The 20,846-nt window shown below is 31.7% G+C and overlaps 3 protein-coding genes across 6 annotated transcripts; 1 reads left to right on the top strand and 2 right to left on the bottom strand.

Moving 5' to 3' along the window:
• Nucleotides 1–175: 175 nt before the first annotated feature.
• On the bottom strand, nt 176–3,683 carry Mppe (Metallophosphoesterase). Its single transcript, XM_070295565.1, has 7 exons — nt 3,054–3,683; nt 2,314–2,523; nt 2,088–2,250; nt 1,866–1,997; nt 1,640–1,774; nt 1,327–1,558; nt 176–1,255 (listed from the first exon to the last, which is right to left on the bottom strand). Exons 1-7 carry the CDS (start codon nt 3,068–3,070, stop codon nt 1,083–1,085), a joined length of 1,062 nt encoding a protein of 353 aa, XP_070151666.1. The 5' UTR covers nt 3,071–3,683; the 3' UTR covers nt 176–1,082.
• A 381-nt stretch (nt 3,684–4,064) lies between these two features.
• Nucleotides 4,065–15,572, top strand: Gcl (germ cell-less). 4 transcript variants are annotated; one of them, XR_011447010.1, is made up of 10 exons: nt 4,065–4,388; nt 4,533–4,656; nt 5,225–5,321; nt 5,438–5,807; nt 5,910–6,179; nt 6,263–6,481; nt 6,578–6,668; nt 6,744–6,917; nt 14,754–15,122; nt 15,202–15,571. XR_011447010.1 is itself a non-coding variant. In XM_070296647.1 (9 exons), the coding sequence occupies exons 1-8, from the start codon at nt 4,243–4,245 to the stop codon at nt 6,885–6,887; spliced, it is 1,461 nt and encodes a 486-aa protein (XP_070152748.1). In that variant the 5' UTR covers nt 4,065–4,242; the 3' UTR covers nt 6,888–6,917; nt 14,754–15,572. The 4 variants fall into 4 exon arrangements, 3 of the variants coding, with proteins under 3 accessions (XP_070152748.1, XP_070152749.1, XP_070152746.1); XM_070296647.1 differs by having other exon boundaries at nt 14,754–15,572; XM_070296648.1 differs by lacking the exons at nt 14,754–15,122; nt 15,202–15,571 and having other exon boundaries at nt 6,759–7,778.
• On the bottom strand, nt 10,597–19,055 carry LOC138933700 (UPAR/Ly6 domain-containing protein crok). The gene is made up of 3 exons (XM_070296649.1): nt 18,665–19,055; nt 14,782–14,943; nt 10,597–14,305 (listed from the first exon to the last, which is right to left on the bottom strand). Exons 1-3 carry the CDS (start codon nt 18,735–18,737, stop codon nt 14,049–14,051), a joined length of 492 nt encoding a protein of 163 aa, XP_070152750.1. The 5' UTR covers nt 18,738–19,055; the 3' UTR covers nt 10,597–14,048.
• Nucleotides 19,056–20,846: the final 1,791 nt, after the last annotated feature.

The following is a 20,846-nucleotide window of genomic DNA, read 5'->3' as shown; positions in this document are numbered from 1 at the left end:
TTGTTTCAACATTTAACATTTATTTCAGGCAAAGATGTATATAGATTCGCGGAGAAATATAAATTGATCTACCTCTAAAACAAACTCTTGCTCTTAACAATTCTTTCTTATATTTCTAAATCTTACAACGTGTGTATATATATATATATATATGATACAATAAAATTTCTTATCTCTTTAACTAAAAGAAAGTACAATTGATGGATTTCTTTTATTATTTTCTTGGCATTGCATGACGAAACTTTTAATAAACATTTCTTTATATCATTCAATATAGGAGAAATTATTTGATTAAATGACAGTGGTAAAAGTCTTGTTAAAGTTTGGCATCGTGTTTACGCAGCAATTTCATAATAAAATGTGGAGATATTCCACGAAAAATACTATCACTATATACACATATATAATACTTTTTGTAATATCCTGGCTTCAGAGTTCAACAAAATAAATAGTCAATTTAGGATGTCTAAATCAGGACAAACATAATGTACACTCCAATTGTATTAAACATTGTTATAAAAATTATTCAGTATTTGCAATTTATCCAATTTTTTATAATAAAGTCTATTTTTTATAATAAAGTTTTATAATAAATTTTTTATAATAAAGAAATTTGCTCAAGTTACGTGAATTAATAATTCATATATTATTCAAAGAGTGCATTGATATATTCCTAAAGCTGGCACTGTTTTTGAGTAGAGTATTATAAGTTTGGCCTTATATTATATTGTTCAGTTGCATGGCAAATACAATGATTAAGATGCATATACTCTTAATATAAGTAATTCTAGAAAATTTTAGAAAAGAAAATTTCCTATAAGTACTCTGCACTTCAAAAACATAAAAGAATATGCAGAAAGTATATATCTAATAAAAATAAGTTTTATCAAAACTGCCATACTTTGATTTACTTATTTTAAAATAGTAACTGATCAAAAATCATTATATATAGCTTCGTTTTGGTGGGAACTTAACACAGACAGTAGAAGAAAATCATATTTTCTGGACGGATCTTTGTATCTAATATACGCCAAGTTAATTCGTCATTTAAGTATGATAAGTACTTTTGATTGTATGCTGCTCTATATGGAAGGTATACGACTGTAAGTTGTATAGCTTTTCACACAGCAGCCTGATACGAAAGAACAAGTGGCAAGTACAATGACCAATATAACAATAAATACGTAAGCACATAGTTGCGGGAATCTGCCTGGTAGCCATAAAATCGTGAATTCAACGGTTTTCTCTTGAGTATCTGCAATATACATACATATATACATATATGTAATTATCTGTGTCAATATCCTAGAAAATTTATCTCTATACCTATATAGGCAAGTCCATAACCCATGTGTGGTGTACCCATTCTGTAAGAACAAGTCGGTATTTGTACTTCGTGAATATCCCCTACATCCATCCTCAATTGATAGAGAGGCGTTTCGTACGGTGGAAGAATCCAAATCTCGCTCAACTGATCTGTCGCTGTGTCTAAACTTACATGCATTGCTTTATGCTCGTGTGCAGTGAAAATCACTTGTGGTGATAATTCTTTGATTATCTATAACAGAGCAATGCAGTGTAAATAATTGAAAAGTGTATATATAAATTTTTCTCTTCCTAATATATACATTATATATACATTTTGTACAAAGCTGCCAGGCGTAAACAACAAAGGCATATGACTAAGAATAACATTGGTTGTATTCCTTTCTGCATAATCATTAAGAAATGCATCTTTTGGTGCTTCTGGCATCGTACGCGTCAATCTATTTACCTATAATAAAATACATACGCACACACATACATGTTTATTCCTTAAATATACAAAGCTATATGTAAGATATAGACAAAAGTTTCAGATTTACCTTGAAAAAGGTAACAGTTTTGTAAACTAATGTATCTGGTTGAGTATATGCAAAATTGAATCTTTTATGGATATTGGAAGAGACAAGATCATTCTCACCTCCAATGTCATTGTCACCTGGTAAGTAAATTTTCTAAAAAAAACGATGAAATAAATTCTATTCGAGTAATAAAACACAAACTCTTTATGAGGAGAACAGATATTATGTGACCAAAGTAAGTACCATTATGTCTTCTGGCATTGAAAATATCGAATCCAATCTCCTTTTATATCTTTCAAAATCTTCCGCATTAGCTATATGACCTTCGTCCATAAGATCACCAAGAAAGGCAATGACATGTGGTTGAGAATATTTCACTGCTCTTGAAAAAGTTTTCTCCAAATACCTGAAAGCATAATAAAAGCTTTAGAACAAAATTGAGATCAACATCGATGAAACAGAATCATACCTATCACTATCCCATCTTGCTATCCACGATCCAAAATAATTCTCATACTTTTCCCCGAGTATTTGCGGGTCTGCGACAAGAAGAACCTTGACACATTCGGAACACTCGCGCATGGCCCATTTGAACTTTTGTACTTCATATACAAGAAATTCATTGTAAAATACTGTTGCAAGAATGATAAAACCGATGGATATTATTCTATGCTTCAACCTGTTTAATACAATTTACTAATTACCTACAATTTCTCAATCCTTGCATAATATATGCACGTTACATTAGAAAATAATTCCGTAGTTTTTGTAAAAAATCAAAGATACCAATCATTATATTATACTAACTCATCATTTATTATAGCTAATATTCTACTTTATTGTCTCAATATATCAAATCATTTTTATTACAGTTATATTCTATTCTATTATTTCTATTTTATAATATATTAGATATATATATCGGCCAATACTTTATGAATTTTTAAGACAAAACAATTAGAAAATAATTTATTTGTTTTTAATTATTAATATATTAATAATATATTACATTATCGATAACTTTGTTGCAAATTTATATTGACAAGTTTCTCATTTTATTTGAGTGGAAAATTGATTTACTGGCAATCCACAGTTTAGTAATCATAATTTATAAATTAACATTCTTTTTATCTTTTGTATATCATGACACACAAAAATAACTTTTAATTTAATATCGACAACATAACAGTTATTGATATTTATAATTACCTATTTCGCCGTAACATCTCTGTAATTTACAGCATTATACGACGTAGTTATGTATAAAATTCAATTTTCAATTCATTCATTAACATATTAAGTATAACAGCAATATATCATCCCACTCAATAGCGATCGGCTCGTTGGCATAGTGCAATTTTTTTTCTCAAGTATTAGCTTTTCAACCTGTTAAATTAATTTGACACAGACAATTGTATAGAGATATTTATATGAGAGATACAATGCAATATTTTGTTTCTTTTTTAAGAAAGTATTTTCTAATTCTCTAGAAAGTTATCTAGCACACATTTTGACGTTTATCGATTTCAAGAATTATCTACATTATCTTTCTTGTCGTCGTAATAAAATTACACTTTTTTTTTTTTCAATCAATTCCATACTTAGGGTGGTGCACTAGCCCCTTATTTAGTTCATTTTTTAGGTTAGCTCTTATCCGATAATAATTATTATAAATTATATATATCACATATATATTATAATATTACATATTACAAATGTTTATTAAATTCTATTAAAATTCAATCCAGTAGGAATATGGGCAAACACAAAATGAATCATTGAATAATTATATAAGATTATTTGTTCTTTTTAGTTGAATTGGAACGGAGTAGTATATATTTAGAAGTTCGAAAAAAAGAAAGGAAAAACGAGGGAATGCTAAAAAGAACAAACTTATAGACGTGCAGAGAACGTCAATCTATATTCAGGTGTATCTTATATATATATATAGGGTAGTCCAAAGTGATGGTGTCAGCGCTCTCGAATTATCCCCAAGTTTCATTGATAATCAACAAATTGTATCAAAAGTTTCGGATTTTTATTTTATTTTAACATTATTAAAAAAAAACTTAAGTATTTAATTAATTTATATATTAGGAAGAATTACATTTTGCTTTATATATCGGGAAACATAAAGATAAATTTTTATTGCCGCGAGCGGCAAAAGCCCCATTCTGGGGCCCCCGTAGATGCCGGCCCTGCTACATATGTCAAATGTTTACATGCGTCTTTCACGGCTCGCTCGGCTTCCGCCCATCGCTAGTACAAGAGTACACCTACGCGCTACGCGCTTCACGGTCTTGTTTCGAGGCTCTCGAAAAGGGCGACGACAACAACAAAAAAAGGGAGCAATTTCATAGGAACTCGCGACCTCGTGAGAGAAATTCTCGTCGTAAGGATGGGTAGTTACGCGAGCAGAATCGCGTCGATGTCCAACATAGCCGTCCACCATGTGTATCGGGGCTGTAAGCGCAAGTACATTGAGGAATATGACTGCGATTCCGAGTCCGATTATATCGAACGAACGCTGCATACACCGAAAAAGTAAAATCTCATTCTTGGTCGTTTTTTCTGTATTTTATTACCCCGCGATATTATCGCTTGTCACTCTTGTGGGAATGTATTTAATAACAAATATCATTAATATTTTGTATTGTCGATGTCACATCTCGAATGCCCTGTTTGCAGGAGAAAATTGCTCACGACAGCGCAGTACATATACAAGACTCTATTCCAAGAAGAGAAAGGCAGTGACATAACCGTCATCATATTGGGAAAAGCATGGAGATTACATAAAGTTTATATTAGTCAGGTATGACTCACACACAGGCGCGCGCACTCCTCAACAAATACACAATACAAAATAACACATAGTATTTGTACACATAATATGTTTTACTTCTCTTAATATCTTACTTCCACACATAAAATTTCAATAACAGATTCTTTGATAATTTTGTGGTATATATTTTTGCTTATTCAATATAATATTTTGTTATTTAGTGTAATTTTTTATTTTTCAATCTTAAATATCTTTGAAACAAATATCACATACACACACATACACAAATTTAATTGTTAGAATAAAATCTATTATTCCAAATTAAATGGAAAATATAAAACTTTGTTATTTTCTACTATTTTATAAGTCTTGTTTACAAAAATTTATGCAATTTAAGTTTATAATAAACCAAGTATTTTCATTGCTGTAGCAATATTTTAGAAAAATATTTCATATAGAGTATAAGAGAGAAAGAGAGAGTGTGAAAGATAAAAGAATAATGTGTCATTGAATTTGTCAGTTGCATAATTTTGATTATACTTTAGATTTTAGATAATTAAATAACACAATTCTAATGTAAGATATATTTTCTTTGCAGAGTCCATACTTTGCTAGTATGTTTTCTGGTTCTTGGAGAGAGACTAATGAGAAAGTCATTAATGTAGAAATCACAGATCCTAACATTACAATGAATTGTAAGAATATATCACCTTATTTCTAATTAAAATGTAGATAATAACTCTTACATGTTATATAAAAAGTTTAAAAATATACAAATGTCATTTAAAAAGAATATTTATAATTGTTTCAGCATTGTCTACGGTGTTAGGCTCGCTCTATCAAGATGAAGTCACTTTAGAGCCAAAAGAAGTTGTTTCTATTTTGGCAACATCTGTTCTGTTTCAATTGCAAGGCTTAATAGATGAGTGTGCAGACATTATGATAGAAACTACAAACAGTGAGACTGTTGTGCCATATTATAATGCAGCTGTGTCATATGGCGTACCTACTGTGAAAGCAGCTGCAAAACGATGGTTGGAAGTCAATTTATTGAATTATGGATGGCAACATCCGCCTTTTTTAAAAGAAATTGCACCAGATTTAATGGCGGAATTAGTTGCCAGTCCTGATTTAATTGTTTTGCAAACAGAATTCTGCATATATCTGATGTTACGCATATGGTAATTTTATAAGTGTGTTCATATATCTTATATATTCAATTTTTAAAAATGTGGAATAAACGCTATATTTTATGTATATATATGCTTTATATTGTCATATAGGTTATTTGCACATACACACGATTACGACGATACGTTGAAAATAGACGATTACTTTAAAAATCACAAATGGATTGAACCGTTTTTAACGACCGATGAAGGCAGAGAATATGCAGCACCCTTCAAGGCACTAAAGATGAAATATTTGCTTTTACACGAACAAGATGACAAGATATTATATAATGATAATTTAATACCACCAGATTGGCTATACAATGCTTATAGAGAACAATGGCATCACTTATTAAGAGTTGATGGAAATTTAGACAGAGGGTAGGCTTGTCAAAGATTACAATCGAATTTTTTTAAAATAGATTTAGGTAAACTAGACTATCTTTTATCTCTCTGATACACAGTCCAGTGCAGATGACAGAAGAAGAATTTTCAAAAGAATGCTTTAGATGTGGTAGATGTATCGAAAAGCCAGGAGAGCATACTTGGAGATGGAAAGCATTCCATTATGGACTAGATTTAGTAATGACTGTAGATACAACTAGCTTGCGCATTATGAGAAATCACAGAGCGGACACAGAGCATATTAAGGCCAATCATAAGGAACATAAAATTCTGATAAAGTAAGCTTGAAATTATCAGCTTGGATTTAAAAACGGATTTAAAAAATAGAATAAGATTAAGAATAATAATAAAAATCTGAAATTTTTCGATTTTAGAGTCCGCCTATTTTCATTGGATGAACAACGTCAAGTGAAGCATGTTCAAAATTCGGGTATGCTAAGATTACGTTTGAGGAAGAATACAGAAGTAAGTTGTCATTAAGGGCGATTTTATATAATATAATTTATATAGAATGTGATACATATGTTATTTTTGCATCAGCACATCTTTTTCCAGCATGAGATAATGTCTCTGGATAAGCAGCTAACTTATCCCTTGTACATATCAGTCAACATGCAACTAGTTACACCACTCACATTGGAAAAAGAGATGACATCGGCCGACGTCGTATTTTCAGATACTTAGCATTTCAAGACTATCGTATTTTATGTAAAGGTAAAGAATGTCGAATTTTCTTCATCAATTGACGCTTTGTAACATATTCCATTTGATTATGAATGTTGGATAAATTTGTAGGCACGTGTTATTATTTGGCACAATACTTAATTAGGAAGAGATACGGATCTTTAGTAGAGATCGCACAAATTCTTTCTCTTACAGTGATATATAGGGTCCATTTTTATTGTACAAGTCTTTTAATATCAAATTGTTTTGTCAATTTTGGCTCGATTGTTTTTTAAGGTAAAATTTTCTGTTATTATTGAGTGTAGTTAAAGGTTGAGAATATAACAGAAAATTTTAAATTTGGAAATTAAATCAATAAAATACTATGTTTTTTAGTTAATTTCGAGTAAACTATAACAGATTTTTAATTTTGAAGATATATATAGTTTATTGTAAAGATATATATAGTAATAAACATAACTATGAAGATTGGAAAATTGTAAGAAATAATTACATTTTTGATCTTTTTGCTAAGAGAAAATCAATTTTCTTTCCAAATTGGCTAAAGAATCTACCATCAAAGGGTAACACAGTAGAAATGGAACTATATATACTTCTTTCTGTATATACTTTTATATCAATGTATATTGGATTTGATATAATTGATGCATTTCTGACTATATGAAGTTCATTCCAACAGCTGGCAAAAAATCTATCATTAGATAGATTTTAATCTTTCCCTCTAATCATTCCTAAGCATGTTTCTTTGGATTGAATAAAAATATATAATAAAAATGATAATTTAATAGATTTTAGAAACATTGCATAATCAGAGAATACTTTAATATTTGATTTATTCTTATAATTAGTTTATATATAACTAGAATGACAAAAGTTTTAATAGAATATATAGAAAATGACTCATTCTTTTTCAGTGTTCACTGACAAACTAATTACAACGTAATCACTTGATTTCTGTATTATTTTCTGAGACAAATATTAAAATAATGAGATAACTATTTTAATTCATAAAACTGTTTGCATACCACAAGGGATTATTGCAATATTAATTTTTTTTTTATGTATTCAAGAAGAAGATATATATTTATATGTATATGTGTAAAGTTACATATATTTATAAGAAAATGAAAAAAACTTGCTAATTTATATTTTCTACTTGCCAGACAATGCTAGAAAAAGAAAATTTCATTAATATAACACATTATATAAGAAAGGGGGAATGATCGAGTACTTTTCTGTCTTCCCAGTAAAAAATTTTCTTCGATATATTCTGGTGCCTGTTTCATATCTATCTACCAAAAAAGAAACTAATGCGTATAAACGAATTAACTTTCATAATACGCAAAAAACGATAACTTTTGTAGAATTTTTTTTGTAAAAAGATTTTTTTACATTACTACGACAGTCTTTCGATAAAATTACAATAAATTTTATAGATACATGCAGTTTATTGTGATTTCTCATGTACCTACCGCACATCTTTTTACCTCCTATCTTTTTAAAATAATCTTTTCAACATTTGCAATTCAAGTTTAATTAATCGATTTAATTATAATTAATGTCAGTAGTTTTGATGTAATAATTATTTATATTAATTTCTATATAAATTTCAGAATTAAATATTATCTTATATTAACTATTTATTAATGTTCAGAGAAATTTTTGTACGACATTGCAATGCATTTTTCGTTAAAAAAACGGGTATGAAGATTTGCAAAAGGAATACACTATATACTCTTATTAATCGCTCAACACTTTTTATTATTGGCAGAATACTCTTTCTTTTTCTTTCTGTACAGAATATATGATATTGTAATGTTACATTCGTATGCGCGCGACACACATAATGAACATTACAGACAGATTCAATGAGATTTGACATAGGCATTCTTTTGATATCTGTCATAGACAATAAAAGGCATTCTATGAAAAATCTCAGAATTTTATATTTTTTTCATTTTCTACAACGATCGTCAAACTCCATTTGTCATATTATTAAAGTCGATCTTAATTAACGCATTAATATTGGAGATAATTTCACATATATAATTTCGAATATGTATAATGTAATTTCAACGGAGAAGCGTTGTTCTAATTTAAAAACAGTGATCTATATATAACACTGGAACACTTTCATATAACAATATAATAAGCATATGTAATATATTTTTGGATATTATAATACTTTATATATCGTTATTTTCAAGATATGGCAGCGTTTTTTTTTTTAGTAATTAGAGTATCACGTTTGATAAATATATAAAGCTTGCAATATTTTTCATTTAGAAAAGATTATAAAATTAATTAGATCATGTGTGAGCAATTACATATACTCGTATATTACGCACGTGCAGTTAAAGCGCGAAAAATATGAATGTCATAAGCATATGACTGCAGGAAGTTTGAAAAATGAACAAATCATATCAAGAGATTGAAACAGTTGAAAAAAATTCGATAATGGCTTGAAAAATATAAATTGAAGCAAGATATATATACATTGTATATATTCGTAATTGCGTGAAATTTTGCATATATTGCGGAACATTTGGATATATTCAAGATATCCTTGTAATACGATCGTCGTAGTCATTCTCGAGAAATAATAAACTATCACAGCAATAATATCCTTCTGTAATCTCTCGACGTATCCCAACACACATATATCAAAAGAATGCAAGTCAAAATCTCGACAACAAGAACCCCATATTTTTTTCTAATTATGGAGTCGTAATATTTCCAATGACATGGAATAAAATATCATTCATTTCAAAACGACAAGGGTAAGAGAGAAGAAGTTGGAGGGAGGTAAAGTTTTTTTGTTTTATTATCAAATTTGCTAATCTCAACGAAAATTGTTTCTAGTGTTAAATATAGAATATTGCAGCCAATACTAAAAAACCGTATGATTAATTTATAATCTTCGATAGCACTGAAATTTCAATTATTTACTCTCCGTGTCTACACCAAACCTTTTCCCCTTTACCAACTCTTTCTCTATTTTTCTTGTCGTTTCCAGTCATTTCCAGTCTTAACAATACCATCACGTCCGTCAAAAGATTGTTGCCATTTGCGCTCTAATGATAATAATTATTAGCAGTATTATTTGTAACAACAGGTCGCGTTAATTTATATGTACTAACAATAACTATAATAGTAATAAGTAGCGATGGTAATAGTAATTAGTAACGACCGTATTAATGGCAATAAAATGGCGATGACGGGTGGTGGACAGCAGCAACAGTGACGATCTCACTTTGTAATACTACTATGTGACGTAATTTATATCGATAAAGCACACTATATTCCTCTCTCCTTTTCACCTAGTTCTTTTTTTTGTCGAAAAAAATCTTAATCTACTCACTTCCTCGTTATATATGTTATTGCTCATTCGTCATTTGCTTGTACCGCACATTGCTGTATGTTTTGTCATTATTATTACTATTATTATTAGCATTAGTATTATATAGAGTGTTCGATCATTACAGTACACACACGCATATGTGGCAATTATCGAAAAATAATATAGTTTTATCTTGTTGAAAATGTAAAGGCATGAATGAATTTTTGAGCTGTGATGAAGAATGGTTTTCGTAAGGAATTAATAAATTAAGAAAAGCATGATTTTTAAATATCAGTTTGAAGTACAGATTTATCATGATCTTAAAAATTTTATAAATCGGGCATGTAAGAAATATGGCATTTGATTAAAGACCAGGTATAACGATGGTCACCACAAATGCGTTTATTATCGAACACCCTGTATTTACCCTCTTAATTTTGTCATCCGTGAGCAAAAAGAGCAGCGACAAATTATTAAGGGCCGGTTTTTCCAACGTCGGTCAACCTGTTTGATCTCTCTGTTTATATATTTATATTATGGCCAGTGTTGTACGATCTAAAAAGAGAGACGAAGGAGATTTATTTATTAGATAAATTAGATAAAAAGACTTTTTATATCCCCGAAGGTGCAACAACCGGCCCTAATTGAGCTATCGAGTTTAGCGTCACGCTCAATTATTATTGCGATATACACATATACAGACACTCAGCCATACATGTATTATCACACATATGCATACATGCATACACAAATGGCGGTTATTGTACGCTCAGGTGACTCAAACTGCTTACTGCTTAAACTGCACTTATTGCAAACTTTTGCGAAACACGGAATAATCGTGGACGCGATGGTGAATTTTCAACCCTTACTAGAACTAAATGCGAGGTTTCTCTCGGCATATCGTCGATATGTTATGTACTGTTCTTTACATAGCCCGCTGTACGTATAGCACTAGTATCTTAATGCGTTAAGGTTTATCTTGAATCGATTAAAGAGGAGATATATTACATCCATTCAGATTTTACCTCAGTTTACTTGAATTGGAATACTCTTGATTTAATATCGAAATAATTTTAATATCTTTAGATAAAAGTAATGATTTTTCAAAAATAAATTTTAATAAATTTATAGTATTTTTTAAATCATAATTATTAATTTTATACATATATATATATATATATTTAAGAAAATTGATAAGAGAAACATTATAATTATATATTATAAAAAATAATAATATATAATTATATATACACATTTTATCAAAATAGTTATACATGTATACATGTAAAATTGCATATAATATTAAATATTATATATTATAGAATTATATAAGAAAATAAATTTTAATTAAATAATAATGCATGAAAGAGAACCTTGAAGTATAGACTGAACGAATGCAATGAGGTGCATCCTGCATTATTTGCCGTTTCATCATAAACGCTATGTGGCATATTGCACTTCTAGAAATAAGCAAGACTATTAATCTCGCGTGCAATTCCATTTCGGCTTTGTTCCAACAACAAAATATATATATATATATATTTTTCTCTTTTGCGTGCATATACATACGTCATAATTATACACACACGTACATTCATACAGACACGTACATTCATACAGAAACATTCATGCACAAACACACATACGTTCAGGAGTAGCAGGCGGGGTGCGAAATGTGTCGCGATGCCGCTACTTTGTATTTACGTTACTGTGTGTATGAGACTCTTTGTTACACTAATCATAAATTTCCTCGCAAGAAATACTTGTCTCTTTTTCTACGTTTTTAATTCGATAATACACTTGTCGTGCAACAAAACATTCGGTCGATCCTATACAAAAGTAAGCGAATTAACAAGAATCGATAGAAATGCGTTCTACAGACGTTTGTAAATTTCTAAATCTTTTTTATAAAATTTAGAATATCACGTAATTGTGTAATGAAAAAAAGCACTGTATATTACTTAAGCATGTTGAATAATAATTTCAGAAATTGAATAATATTTTGAAAAAAAATTCCTTAGTTACAGAACAAATTCCTAATCGATTCCTCTTAATCTACTTGTGCAAAAAATATTTAGAAGTTCTCTATTCGACAGCTGAATTAACACAATTGATTAAAGCCGGCAAAAAATCGCGCGACAAGTGCGATATCAGCGAAAGACACGAAAGACGCCGATGATTGATTTTCTTTTTACGCAGAGGCCGTGTTATCTTTTTTATCTTACTTTTTCCATTCTTTTCGCGAAGATATGTACTACTGAAGTGTCGCCTTCGCGTATCTGGCAGTTATCACCGTTACGCTACATTATAATCCGGCTATTTTTTGCAGACCGTTCGCAACCTAAGATACCGTCGACGAGTCGATTAAATCTACCCGATTACTAGCTACGAGATTTGAAGATTTCCCTAAGAGGTTTACTATATCCTTCGAGAGACATGCCATATTACTTCGATGAAACCTTTGAGAAAAACCGTGGCGCAATGTATGATAATTTTGTCTTTGATAAGAAAAAAGAAAGTTTGAGATTATCAATTTAGAGATATTTATATATCGATTGTGAGACTAAGAAAATAAATTTTATATACATATAACAGAATAAAGTGAGTCAAATGTACATTTGTAAATTAGTAATAGCACGTGTCTTACAATAAAAAAACTATTATAGATTTATAAAAATAATTTATATTATTATATCTTAAAACCAAAGCTGTTCAAATAGGCATATTATAGATCTATTTTTCAACTTGACATTTATAAATCTCTTCATATTTTTTAATTTTTCATGATTTTAAATCTTTGCGTATTTCTTTTTTTTTTTGAAAAAAATAAATCTTTCAACATGCAACATATTTTTTTGTTTCTCAGAAATAATAATCTCACTTGCTTGAACTTTATTATCGTAGAGAAAAAAATTAATGAGGATATTTGCCCATACAGTACAGAACATTGCAGCAATATTGCAGCAACATTGCAACATTGCCGCAATGTTGCTATAATGTTGCAATATTGTTGCAATGTTACTGCAATGTTCTGTGCTGTATGGGTGTTGTTTTGTCGATTTGTCCCAAGATACTATCGTTAAATTCAATTGCATCTCGTCTATCTCATACACAGGTCGATTGATATTAGAGCTATGCAATGTATACTGAATATTCGATACACTTGGGTATTCAATATTCATTCCGTATCCATTCGAGCCGTGTCAAAGTCGGGAATTTTAATCAATATTTATTTATCATATTGGGGAAAGTTTAGTTTATCGAAATTGTAAAAGAATCTTAAGAATAATAAGAAAAAATAGAAAGGAAGAGCTATAGAAAAAATGTAGAAAACATAATTACAAAAGGTTTCACGGTTTTCTTTAAGGCTTTTGTAAATGTATATATAAGCATATATAAAGAATTTTAGAACTCACTGATTGTGTGAAACCGATAGAATTTCGATTGCCAAAAAATACAGGAAATGATATCGGATTCGTTGTATAGTTCAGATATCCGAGTATTTCGAGACAGGAAAGAGAGAAAATTCGATAGCCCAAATGCAAAGTATCCGGTGGAAGCGACGTGGTCACGTGTCGGTCATTGTCTGCTTTGATTAGGCCGGAAGAAGATTAGGCTGAAGATCAAGTCGGCATTTTCTCTCGTATTAATTTCTTCACGCTTATCAACCTTTCCAATCGGGGAAGCCGTAGCGAAATTGACAATAATAATCGAAAATGGCGGTTTTGATCTAATCGCGTATCTCGATATACGAACGGTCCTTGCGGCGCGACGACGGCTGGATTGACTCGGATTCTCTTCACGTGCGATTCGATCAATTGTTAGGCAGAATTAGGCTGACGAGAGACAGGCGGGCACGACAGCAGCAGACTTGGTATCGCCAGAACGGCAGTCAGGAGGGACGCCAATGGCAGTAAGGACGGCGTGCGGAGACTCTCGACGGAGTTGCACAGATCATCGGTGCACGAGCAATATTGCACGCGCACGTCGTGGGTGCCGGACCTCATAAGGCACTCGCCGTTGTCCTTCTCGTCCGTGATGTAACCGCAGCCTCGTACAACCCTCACCTTGCCGTATACTATAACAATATATGATTGGTTAAGGGGATTGTTGTTGAAAAAACTCCTTTATTATTTAACAATTTTAAGCTGTATTTAACTTTAGAAAAGATATATTGTTTTATTATTTTCAAGCTCGTTCTATTATTAATGACTCAATTGCCTAATTTTTTTGGCTATGTAGAGACTTTAACATAGCACTATTAGAATTGAGCACATAATAAGTTATAACAAATTTATTGCATTACTATCACATATTATTTATAAAACGCTCTATATGTAGGATACTGCGAGTTTATTAAAAATATTGTATATTAATTAAATATAAAATTGCTAAGATACACAATAGACATTTTAAATCCAGTTGAAATATTAAATATCTGTATATCTTCTTTTTTTATTATTCAAAAAAATTTCTTGTTTCATCTGTTCATGGGATTTAATTAATTTTTTTTTATTGTTTTGCAGAAACAGAACTTTATGAGAGTAGCCTCACTTCTTTGACTGAGTTTTCGGCAAATAGTAGGTTCTAGATGGCTGAGATGTTCCAAACGAGGCTGGAAGCTGCAGTTCACAGTTCCCAGACTGTACGGATCGAATGGATCGCCGCATCTCGGGTCGTACTCGCTGTTGCATTGATAACATGTTATCGCTTCACCTGGAATAAGAAAGATCAATATTTATCTCGTACGCAAAGAATAATGAAAATAGAATGCAAGTAAAATAGTTTATCCGAAATCTTTAAATTTCCGAGGATCTTCTAGAGGTTCTAGAGGGCACTTCGACACAATGAAAGCATGAAATGATGCTTATGCAATTAAAGATCGCGTGTTAGAGGCCAGTGAATTATTTTACAGAGTATATATTTTAGAAATTCAAATTAAGAATAATAATTTTAATTGCGATTTTATGACAGACTTAAAATAATCGGATCAGACTTAAGTCTGATCTGAGCGTCGATCGAGGAAAGGTCTGGTTCACGTTTTCTCGTCCTTCTATATGACGTAACGTTGCACGCGCACCCGTTGCATCCCACGATTACGGAACTAGGCTGACACGGCGCCAGCTGATATCGAACAGGCAAGGCACGCGATGACCTACACTCAGCTGTCGTAGATCGATACGAAGAAGCCGAATTTTATGACTAGATATAAAATTAAGCGATTAGAGGAACAAATGGATAAGCGACATAAATAAGTGAATTTAATGTTTTACTTTGTTATATCCAATATTAAGCAACATGTACCATAAACTTGCTAAATTAATAATTAATTTCAAATATTTCTTTTTTTTGATATGACATTTCTCCCTCTCTCCTTTTATACACTTTACAACACGTAATATATAAAATATGTATAAAAGAAAAAAAATTATCTTTGTTTTAAGCAATTTAAAAAAAAAAAAAATCGGATAAACGAGAAAAGTTTGATTGCGATAAATTAATATATACCATTATTAAAGATATCTAGAGAACTCAAGAATTAAATTTTATTCACAATGGATATTACTGTACTTTCATTAATAATATATTCATTTATAATTTATTTATACGAGGGAATCTATATGATTTCATTCGCTCGCATTATTGCCTCCAAAACAAGGATAAATTTTTAATGAATCGTATATCGATGAATCGACGAATAAGAGTTGATGAAACTAATATTTGTATTATATTGTAATAGTAAAACGTATAGCTAGATATACACATATTAATGTAAACAATATTTTATTAGTAAGACAATCTATAAATATTTTGAAAAAAGTATATTATTAAAAATATAATGTATGAGAGAGAGAGAGAGAGAGAGAGAGAGAGAGAGAGAGAGAGGAAGACAAAACAAGAAGAAATAATATAATTATAAGAAAAATAAGATACGTACACAAAACTATACTGAATAGAGATGAGGAAAAAAGGAGAGGGGGAGGGGTAAATGAGAGGAAAGGGGTCGGAGAAGGAGAAAGTGGGTCGCTCGATAACTTTCAACAACGTTAGCTTTTGTAGACGCTATCTTAAATTTCAACAAATTGTCGAATGGAGCACACTCGTTCGCGATGTTTCAAATGCGGACTGCCGATGCCAATTATACATTTATACCGGCAATTACTTCGATCGGCGAACTTGCGAACTCTTTCATCCTTGTGTTACGTCATCAACTCGTAAACGATGTTTGTTAAAAAAATAGCGAGATATATCATGCCTAATCACATCTTCGATGCTATTAAGGACGCTACTGTTGCAATCTCATCAGCTGTTTCCCGGATTTGACTTTTCCGCTGTCGCAGTCGCCGGATATGTATTGACAACGTCAGCGGAGAGAAATGCGGTTAAAGCTCGATGATATCTTCGATCGAGGTCATGAATTTATCGGCATTTTTAATATCGATCGACGAAACCAAGCTGCGTAATAACGGCTTAATTTCGCAAAGAATTAATCTCTTTAATTTTCAATATTTAATAATTTATTATGCCGCAATATTCTTCATATTCTGATAAATGTGTATAAGTAAATTTTGTTAAAATGCTTAACACATATTAGAATGCGTTTCGTAAATTTAAAATTTTATTCGACAATATCCCGTCCTGTTTATTTTAATGATCCGACGTGCCGAAGTACCACAAGTGCTACTGTTGTAAGAATTCGCCGATCGGTATTTCATATTGGCCGTAATACCGTGCATCATGCTATTGCTAAATATCGTTGTATTTTTTGCGAATCTATGATGCATAGCGTGAGAAAAGAAACAGACGAAGGAAAGTGGACTCTACGCCTAAAATATAAAGAATTTAGAATGAGAATTGAGAGAAACTTATTTCTTTATGGAACCGAAATCTTAAAATAAGGAACGCTTCTAAAATTTTTGATAGCCATTTTATCCTTTTTCATATTCACGATGTACTACGTAATATGTAATCAAATGCTGAAGAAAAGAAATGAATTTATATTGAAGTAACTTGTAAGAAATTTCTTAATAATATAATGATGTAAAGATTGCCTTGTAAAGATTAAATTGATAAATTGATAGAAATAAGAAGAAATAATTAAGAACTAATTCTTTCCAACATTAAACAATTTAAGAATTTCCAGACGAGGATTCTTTATAAATACTATAATTAAATAATCTCTTTTTTAGTGCTCATGTTTAATGCTGAATCCACAAATCTTTGCGTAACAAATTTTAATTCATTACAGCAGCATATATTATATATATAATTTAACATCTCTTTAATCTTTATAAAATTTCAAGAATCAATTGCTATACATTAATCTTATTCTGTAAACATTAAAATAAGGAAACAAAAGACTGTATGAGTCCGAAATTTATTTGGATTGCAAAGATTCGAATGTTCTTTTTTATATTTTTGTATTTCATGGGATTCTCTTCCAAGCTTTCATACAACATATGAAAGATCCTTCGTTTCATTCATGGCGATAATATTCCTTGTCATTATCTTTACGCCGCATTGCGCCGTACACACACGCACACACACATATGTGACTATTTTCTACGACTTGTGAATAAAGCGCACGAGGTCATATTATTATTGATTGTTCTCGCATTTTAAGAAGCGATATTCGCAAGTGTCAAATTAGTCCAATTATCGGGCAATTAAAATATATCGAGAATATGGAAATTATTTTATTAAACTCGCGCGCGTATGAAGGATATTTCGATATTCGAATTTGTTATTCAAGCATTTCGCTCAAATTTTCTATTCAAACTTTCAAACGTTTTGCACTAACAGGCTATGTCTATTTTCTAGGAAAAATGTTGCGCCAATAAAAACTAATGCAACTCGGACAAATAATATTAAATATCTAGAAGTTGTCGTAAAAATATTCTAATCTTTCAAACGTGTTTCGAATACCTCTTATATTGTACATTCTTTTGCATTATTTAAGAATAAAGTTTTTAAATTAAAAAAATCAAATTTGTATATAAATGAAATATGACTGCAAAAGAATGCATTTAGAATATCTATTTATTTTCATGTACATTTGAAAAGATATTTATAATTGTATTAATTGTTAAAACAATTATAATAGCTTTTAAATAGCTTGTAAGAGACAAACTAAAAAAATACAAAATTCTTTATACACTATTTTTCTATTCTCGAATAAAAAAAAATAGCTATTTTTATGCTATTTTATTCTATTTTATGTTACATTATAAAGCAAGAGGAATCGAAGTGTATGCTTTCGCGCGCGTAAAGAGACATTTCGGGATTATTTCTCTTGGGATCGTTCTCTTTCGCGGGAATTTCAATTTTATTATCGTCGGATCGAGGCTTAAGCTCGCTCGATTCGATAATAATCGTGCTCCATGGAAGAGAACCGATCGTCATTCCAGGAACCGCCGAATCGCTGATCGGCACTCACCGCGATGAAAAGTGGCCGCCAAGACGAGGACGAGGCCGATGATCGGCGCGGCTGGATTCGCGATCATGGTCATATCGTGATCGCCGGGGCATGTGCTTTAATCGCGTCGGATCCGCGTCCGTCGCATGGAAATTGGACGAGCACGTTGTCTGGGAGACGATGTTCCCCAGTCGTCGTCGCTAGGAGAAAAAGGAATTTGGGCAGTGAGTGAGCGCGTGTATACACCAGCGTTTGGCACGTCTGGCTCGCGGATGAGAACGCGACTTTTTTAGGGACGGTGGTTTGTTCTCGGGCTCGCGCGCGATGCGTTCGCCACTTTACCCGGACGCATAGCAACTGACGGCGCGGATACCCGATCGTGTCACCCTCTCGGCACCCTCTATATCCGCGCGCTATGCGGCAGATTCATCCCCTCTGCGATGCGCCCGCCGTCGCGGCATTCGTCGATGGTGCACGCGCCGCGCGTCTCTCCCTCGCTTTTCCCTCTCCATCCCTCTATCGCCAGCACCCTGACATGAGACGTATAACCCCTGGCGCGTGGCCGCGCCGGCGAATCTCTTCTGTCGCATCAAGATTACCGAGCATTTCATCGCGATGCATTTTCGTTTTAAGTCTTTGCCTTTCTTCTATTGAGAGACATTTTCTAGACTTGATAAAGCAATATTTTATATGTGATATCTTATAAATATCGTATTATATTTGTGATTAAAGATTATAATCATATAAAGATCCAATTAGGATATCCTAAGAATAAGATATTTTATGTTAGTATAATCTTCAGTTTTACAATAATTAACTTAACGTTTAATAAAACAAAGATTATATTGGGTGATTGCATAAGTTCGTGCCCGATTTAAATATAAACTTCAATAGATTATATTTTAGAGATAACACTCTTTTATTAATCAATTATATAGTCTCCATTCTTTTCTACAATGGTTTTCCAACGATCTATAAGCTTGTCGATTCCATTTTTGAAGAAAGAACTTGGTTTTTCTTGAAAAAAGTTTGTAAGGTGGTTTTCGACAGCTTCCTCGGAATTGAGATTTTTGCTATTTAAACTATAATGCAAAGACCGGAACAGATAAAAATCTGAAGGCGTAATATCTGGAGAATATGGCGGGTGCTGTAGAATTTCCCATTGCAACTCCTGCAGTTTTCCTGCAGCTTATTCCTTTCAGGCAGAAGATGCGGCACCCACGTATCAAGCTTGGAAATGTATCCAAGCTTTTTTAAATGACGAAAAGCGGTTGAATTATCGATGTTCAGCCTCTCAGCAATATCCTCAGTTTTAATTCTTGGGTTTCTTTCCACTAAGGCATGCACAATGTCATCATCAATGCCAGAAGGCCGTCCAGAGCGGGGTTAATCCTCCATGTTGAAATCACCATTTCGGAATCTGCCAAACCACTTTTTGACTGTTCGGAGAGCAGGAGCGCGGTCCAAATAAACGCTTTGAATATTTTTTTGTACAATCCCAACACTCACGCCTTTCCGAAATTCATATAGCATTACATGCCGCAAATGCACCTTTCGTTCTCCATTTTTAATGATTTCTCTTATGCACAAATGGATTTATCTGAACAATGTCTGACGCTAAATTGACATAAGACTACGTCATCTATTCGGTGTAAGCAACAATTACCACACGAAAACAATAGAACTCCGCCATGCAGCAACTTAATGAAAATCGGGCATGAACTTATGCAATCATCCATAAATGCATATAAAAGATTTAAAAAAACTCGTTAAATCTTTTTCATAATTTTCGTGTATATAATCTTGAAGAATTAATAAAGATCTCCATCTTCAAAATATTATATCATATTTTTTCACGATTGATGATTGAAAACACACATTTTGTTAGTTTTTATATTATGTAATATTTGTAGTGTCTGCATTCCTTAGGATGCGATGTCTCACAGACAATCTCATGACAGTCGGCAACTTCGACTCAGATATATTGGCTTTTCAATATCTTGCTGTTTACTGTATTTGCGTATATATAGGTGTCCTATTTCTTTATCTATTTTCCTGTCAACAGTATAATGCCTTCTAAAAATTATGATTCCTAAGGAGAGTAAAAGATGGAAGGAAGAGGGCAATATCTTGTACAGTGTTTTAGGCTCATATTTTATAGTCACGTTTCTCTTTTTGGGGACTCAACGATATAATTTCATTT

Source organism: Polyergus mexicanus, unplaced genomic scaffold (assembly GCF_030449975.1).
Source record: "Polyergus mexicanus isolate NDT 795.1 unplaced genomic scaffold, iyPolMexi1.0 SCAF_5, whole genome shotgun sequence".
In the NCBI taxonomy this organism is placed as follows: domain Eukaryota; kingdom Metazoa; phylum Arthropoda; class Insecta; order Hymenoptera; family Formicidae; genus Polyergus; species Polyergus mexicanus.
Note: the sequence above shows the minus strand (reverse complement) of the source record. Positions and strands in the feature narration are given on the sequence as shown.